General features: G+C 56.9%; 1 protein-coding gene across 1 annotated transcript; it reads left to right on the forward strand.

Annotated features, from left to right (window-relative positions):
* Positions 1 to 201: 201 nt before the first annotated feature.
* On the forward strand, positions 202 to 5,742 carry DDOST (dolichyl-diphosphooligosaccharide--protein glycosyltransferase non-catalytic subunit). The gene is made up of 11 exons (XM_076356357.1): positions 202 to 340; positions 1,188 to 1,298; positions 1,571 to 1,657; positions 2,046 to 2,149; positions 3,043 to 3,137; positions 3,535 to 3,628; positions 4,084 to 4,232; positions 4,532 to 4,679; positions 4,833 to 4,953; positions 5,057 to 5,163; positions 5,246 to 5,742. The coding sequence occupies exons 1-11, from the start codon at positions 202 to 204 to the stop codon at positions 5,393 to 5,395; spliced, it is 1,305 nt and encodes a 434-aa protein (XP_076212472.1). The 3' UTR covers positions 5,396 to 5,742.
* Positions 5,743 to 6,405: the final 663 nt, after the last annotated feature.

Genomic DNA, 6,405 nt, shown 5'->3' on the forward strand with positions numbered 1-6,405 from the left:
CCGGCCAGGCCCCGCCGCCATCTTCCCTCCCCCCCCCCAGCGACCCTACGGTGGCCGCGCGGGGATGAGGACGGCGTCCCGCTGATTGGCCGGCGGCGAGGAGCTGTCTGTCGGTGATTGGAAGGCGTGGGCGCGGCGCTTGGCGCTGATTGGCCGCCCGCGCCCGGCCGCTTCCGGGGAAGCTTGGCGCCGGCGAGCGAGATGGCGGCGGCCGCGCTCCGTCTGTGGTGGCTGCTGGCGGTGGCGGCGGCCGGGGCTGAGGGGGGGCCCCGCACCCTGGTGCTGCTGGAGAACGGCAACCTGCGGGACACGCACTCGCTCTTCTTCCGCAGCCTGGCGGGTAGGGCTCGGGGAGGCGGCTGGGGCCCCCGCGCCGGGCTGAGGGAAGGAGATTGGGGTTCCCTGGGGCTGAGGAGGGGCGGTTGGGGTCCCCTGGCCGGGCTGAGGGAGGAGATTAGGGGCGAGGGGGGCGGCTGGGGTCCCCTGGCCGGGCTGAGGGAGGAGATTAGGGGCGAGGGGGGCGGTTGGGGTCCCCTGGCCGGGCTGAGGGAGGAGATTAGGGGCGAGGGGGGCGGTTGGGGTCCCCTGGCCGGGCTGAGGGAGGAGATTAGGGGCGAGGGGGGCGGTTGGGGTCCCCTGGCCGGGCTGAGGGAGGAGATTAGGGGCGAGGGGGGCGGTTGGGGTCCCCTGGCCGGGCTGAGGGAGGAGATTAGGGGTGAGGGGGGCGGTTGGGGTCCCCTGGCCGGGCTGAGGGAGGAGGTTGGAGTCTCCTGATCAGACCGAGGGAGGAGGTTGGGGTCTCCTGGGAGGGAGGGGAGGCGGTTGGAGTCCCCTGATCAGACCGAGGGAGGAGGTTGGGGTTCCTTGGGGAAGAAGGGGGTGTTTGGGGTCCCCTGCTTGGGTTGAGGGAGGAGATCAGGGTTGTTCCCCCACACACCCACGCCTGTAGTTTGGGTCCCCTGCAGTGTTGGTCCCCACTTGATGGGTGTCAACGAGGTGTCCTTGCAACAAAGGGGCTCCTAAACAAAGGGGCACATAAAACCAAGCCCCAAAGCCCCTGTGCCTTTTTTTTCCAAAACACCGCTGTTTATTGGGGAAATAAAACTCGGGATCTTGATGCTGCTTTGCTGCTGCACGTGTCGATTTCGTGAAACGCGAAAGTTGTCAGGTTTGTTTTGTGGCTGCAGACAGGGGCTTCGATCTCACTTTCCGGACAGCGGATGATGCGGGGCTGTCCCTGATAAAATATGGAGAATTTCTGTATGACAACTTGATCATCTTCTCACCATCCATAGAAGGTAAACACAGGAGGGGAAAACTCAAGCGCTTTTGAAGCTTGGTGGCATTTTTGGAAGGGGATTTCCGACTGCTTTGTGAATTTTAATTAAATCTTGCGCTGTAGACGTTATCCTTTGTGTCTTGTACCCAGCAGCAAACTGTGGATGCTTCCAGGCCTTTAATGGTGGTTCTTTCAGCCACGATAAAAATGATTTGGTGTTTTGCCGTGGTTTAATTCTGCCGGGGTATTATTTCTGAGAGCCAGTCACGAATTTCTGGCGTGCGCTTTCAGATTTTGGTGGAAACATCAACGTGGAGACCATCACCGCTTTCATCGACGGCGGTGGCAGCGTCCTCGTCGCCGCCAGCTCGGACATCGGTAAGTACAAACGCTCGTCAGAGCAAATTAGCACGCTTCAGCCACTTCTTGTAACAGGTTCCTACACTGCTTTCGCTCTGCAATGAGCAAATAGTTTATTCATCCTTCTCTGAGTTCCTGCAACAAAAATGGTGAGAAAACACAGTTTCTTGTTTCTCACTGTGAACCTCAAGGTTTGTACTGTAAGGAAATGGGTGATAAATAGCCAATTTTTTTTCTTCCCACATTTTGAATGGGAATTTAGCTGGGAGAGGTTGTGTTGCTCCTCGGGGTTTGGCTCGTAGTGTCGATCGCGTGACTCTAAGCTGAATTTACTTTTTATTTTGAGTGCTGAGAGTGGCGTCGCGTCCCGAACGCGCTGCCTAACAGAATCCGTTTGTCCTTCCAGGCGACCCGCTGCGAGAGCTGGGCAGCGAGTGTGGGATCGAGTTTGATGAGGAAAGGACAGCTGTCATCGACCATCACAACTACGATATATCTGACCCCGGCCAGGTAAACGGGTTTGCCTGCACGTTTTGGGTTTTTTTTTTTAACGAGAACTTCAGTGTAAAGGTTTGGGGATGAATCTTCTGTCCTTGTTTACCCTTTTTTTCTTCCATCCGTTCTCTGTTTCCTCAGCTTCCTCCCAAGAAAGTCATAAATAGTTCTGCTTGGCAGCGTGACATAACGCTACAAAGCTGTGCTCGTTCGGGGTCTTTGCCCTCAAATCCATCTTTCTGAATGTCCCGGGTCTGATCTTTCCACCGCCCTGAGTAATACCAAATTGTCACCGTGTCTCGGGCAGCCACACCACGATTAATGGTGGTTTTGAAGCAGTGTGGGGGGGGATTTCACCTGTGGGTGAAGCGCTCCGGACACCGAGTGCGACGCTTTGGGTGAGGGAAGGGGGATTTTCAGTCCCAGAGACCAGTATAGAAATGTACACGTTGCCATGGTCAGTTCCCCCCCCCCCCCCAGTGTCATCCAGTACTTTAAAATTAAAACCTATATTAAGCTCTGAACTTAATATACTCTGCTAATTTTCTTATTTAAATTTAACTAAGCAGTATATATGGATGTTGTCCTCGTTTAAGGATGCAAGTGGATAAATATGGGGAAGTAAAATACCGTAGGTCTTGCTATCTTTATCAAAAGGTGGTTTACATTTCCTTAAGTATCAGCCTTAATTTAATTCGATCATAATTAAACAAAAAAAAAAATGCTGGTTTTCTGCTTTTTAATTGAATTGTAACGTTCACCCAACAGCCGCTCGGTTTTAATTGTCTGTAAAAACAAAGTTAACTTTCAAGTAACAAGAGAAGCTGTTGCTTGCCGTTAGAACCCAGCAAACGTCACCCCCCCTGCCCGTGCAGCGCGTTCACGCCGATCTCTCCGGTTTCTCCCAGCACACGCTCATAGTCGCAGACGCTGAAAATCTCCTGAAGGCCCCCACCATCGTGGGGAAAGCGGCGCTGAACCCCGTCCTTTTCCGAGGAGTCGGGTAAGCGACCTGCAGCGCGGCGTGGGGAGCGAGGCGGGGTTGGCCGGTGTTGGGGAAGCGGAGCAAACGTACCGGTGTTGCTGCGAGGTAAGCGTAGGGTTAGCCGGCTGTGACTCTTAACACGAGCGACCTCTCTTGGTTTCAGGTAACGATGAAAAGAACGTCTCCAAAGCAGCTTAGTTGTTGACTTAGGAATGATTCTTAACGTAAATTAGCGAAGCTTGACTATGTATCTTGAGGAAAATACGTCATTTCTCGGTGTGCGCAGTTGTCTTGCCACATCCGAAGGGTGAGGAGGTTGGCGCGGTTGAGTTGGCGGCTGCGTGTTCCTGGGGGGGGGGGAATGACGACGACCCTGGGGGGTCTTCGTGCCGCTCACCGCGCCTCTCCCTGCAAGGATGGTGGCTGATCCTGACAACCCGCTGGTGCTGGACATCCTGACTGGCTCTTCTACCTCGTACTCCTTCTTCCCGGATAAGCCTATTACTCAGGTACGCTCGGTTACTTTTTCCCCTCTTCTGGGCTATACTTCTACGATTAAAGTCCCTCACGTTTCAGCAGCTTGGAAAAATCCTCGAGTGTTTAGTCTCCGGATTGATTGATTTATTATTTTTTTTCCTGAAAGCGTCAGGCTGGCGTCTGCTTTCCGACGTTGCCCTGGCAATCTTCCTCTCTGCTTTTTGTCGGTGGGAAAAACGTCCCGCGTGAGGGATGCTTTGGAAGAAAGGCCAGCCTAGATCAAAGCCTATCTCCTGGTTTCATTCCAGCCGGAGAGGGCAGAAGCTGTGAATCCCTTACCGGTTATTCTGAGCTTCCTGGTTCCTAGTTAATTGCGGACTGTGCTGGCTGCAGTCAGACTGTTCCACCCCGCAGCAAACCGGAGATTAATTCTCCTTTAATCATCCCCGAATTGGCTAAACGCCTTTCTAAACGCGTTCCTTTTCAGTACCCGCACGCGGTCGGGAAGAACACCCTTCTGATCGCGGGGCTCCAAGCCCGGAACAACGCCCGCGTTGTTTTCAGTGGCTCCCTGGATTTCTTTAGCGACGCCTTCTTCAACTCGGCCGTGCAGAAAGCTACCCCTGGCTCCAAGAGGTACGCTGGCTTCCTGGCGTCCCTGGCCAAGGAACATTTGGGGAGCTCTTCGATGAAGAAAGTCCTGGGAAACGGGCAGCAAATACTCATGTTGACGGGGAACAGCAGAAAGCGGGAATGAAATCGGGGGTGACGCGTTCCTTTGGCCTCGTGGAACAAAGGGCTTTGGGAAGCAATTCCCTCCTTTAACCCCGGCCGGCTTTTTGTTGCTTTCACATCTATTAATGGTTCGGGTTTCGGCACGCGGTGTGTTTCTCCGGCGCGGCTGCCATCCTTTCTCAGCCTTCCTTCGTCCGTAGATACTCGCAGACAGGAAATTACGAGCTGGCTGTTGCCTTGTCCCGCTGGGTGTTCAAGGAGGAGGGAGTGCTGCGCGTCGGAGCGGTGTCCCACCACCGCGTGGGGGAACTCGCGCCTCCCAATGCCTACACCGTCACCGATCTCGTGGTAAGGCTGCCTGCTCGGAGCCTGCGGTGCGGGCAGGAAGGGGACGCGGGAGCTGCTTTGGAAAAGGAATTTGGGAGAATATGAACTCGGAATGGGTCGAGGTTCGTTTTCGGGCATCGCTCGTTAACTTTGCGCGCTGTGGCTTCGTTCCAGGAGTACAGCATCGTAATCGAAAAGCTTTCTGACGGCAAGTGGGTCCCCTTCGACGGAGACGATATTCAGCTGGAGTTCGTCCGCATCGATCCCTTCGTGCGGACCTTCCTGAAGAGGAACGGTAGGTTTCCCTCGCCGCCCCAGCCCCGCGTTGGGGGCGTTTTCGCCGCTCGGCTTCCACACCTTCTGGCGTCGCCCGAACCTCGCCGCCGTCTCTTTCTCAGGCGGCAAATACAGCGTGCGGTTCAAGCTGCCGGACGTCTACGGAGTGTTTCAGTTCAAAGTGGATTACAACCGGCTGGGCTATACCCACCTCTACTCCTCTACCCAGGTACGCGCGGTGGGAGTTACTCGCCGGAGAGGGAAGGGTGGCCGGGCCGCCGGACTCACGGGGCCGCTCTCTCCCCTCCCAGGTGTCCGTGCGTCCCCTCCAGCACACGCAGTACGAACGTTTCATCCCCTCGGCGTACCCGTACTACGCCGGCGCCTTCTCCATGATGGTTGGCCTCTTCATGTTCAGCATCGTCTTCCTGCACATGAAGGAGAAGGAGAAATCCGACTGAGCTCCCCGTGGGAGGAAGAGCCTTTTTTTTTTTCCCCCCCGGCGCCAGGCAGGGACGGGCAGCGCTCGGGACCCTCGTTTGTAACCCTGTGAGGACTGGTAGGTGCCAGGCACGCTGTGGGTCCGCGTTCGGTCTTTTTTATTTTTACACGTGTGTGTGGGGGGGATTAACAGGAAAGAAGACGAAATTTTGGGGGGGAAACCCGTCGCCAAAGCGTCGGCAAACGCGGGAACGCGACGCCTCTGGCGGTGTTCCCTGATTGAGCTCGCGATGTTTGTCTCGCCCCGCCCTCGGAGTGATTTTGAGTCGAGGTTAACTCCTTTTCCAAATAAAGTCTTGTTCCTCTCGCCCTGGGTTGAAGCGAAGTGAATTCACCGCGTGGGGCTTTCGGCCGCGTCCCCGGACTTTGCGGGTGGCACCTGGGGGGACGTGTCCCCGCGTCACCCTCACGAGCTCGGGGTGTTCCGTGGGGTGGGCTGTGAGGGAACAGTCAGGACGGCGCCGAGGCTGGAGCACGCCGAGAGGCAAAAGGGGGAGTCTGGGGTGCGCGGAGGGGCTTGGGGCACCCCGAAAAGCACACCGCGGGGTCCGGGGTGTCCCCAGAGGCGCACCGAGGAAGACAGGGCACCCCAAAAGCCGGGCTGTGCCCCAAAAAGCAAACGGGCGGGTTCAGGGACACCCCTAAAGGCCCACCGAGGGCCTTGGAGCACCCCAAAATGAGCGCTGAGGGGTCCGGGGAGGAAAAAGCAGCCAGAAGACGCGATCCCAGGAAAACCAGGGTGAAGTGGAGGAGCCGAAGGGGTGGCAGGGGTGGGGGACGGAGCGAGCAGCTTTTGGGGTGCGCCGGGGCTGTTTCGGGGCGGAAGAGGGGGAAATGGTGCTGGGGTTTCCTCCGCCCCTGCCCGGAGGGCTGCGGGGTGAGAGGCGCTGATGAATACAAGGGGGGAAGAAGGGGATGGGGACGTGGGGGGCAGCATTTGGGGTGCGGGGACCCCCCAGGGGCACGGACC

This window comes from Aptenodytes patagonicus, chromosome 19 (assembly GCF_965638725.1).
Source record: "Aptenodytes patagonicus chromosome 19, bAptPat1.pri.cur, whole genome shotgun sequence".
Taxonomy (NCBI): Eukaryota; Metazoa; Chordata; class Aves; order Sphenisciformes; family Spheniscidae; genus Aptenodytes; species Aptenodytes patagonicus.

Coding starts and splice junctions, on each gene's coding strand:
- DDOST (XM_076356357.1), top strand. CDS start 202: ATGGCGGCGGCCGCGCTCCGTCTGTGGTGGCTGCTGGCGGTGGCGGCG. Junction 1,299..1,570: donor CTTCTCACCATCCATAGAAG/GTAAACACAGGA, acceptor GTGCGCTTTCAG/ATTTTGGTGGAAACATCAAC. Junction 1,658..2,045: donor CGCCGCCAGCTCGGACATCG/GTAAGTACAAAC, acceptor TTGTCCTTCCAG/GCGACCCGCTGCGAGAGCTG.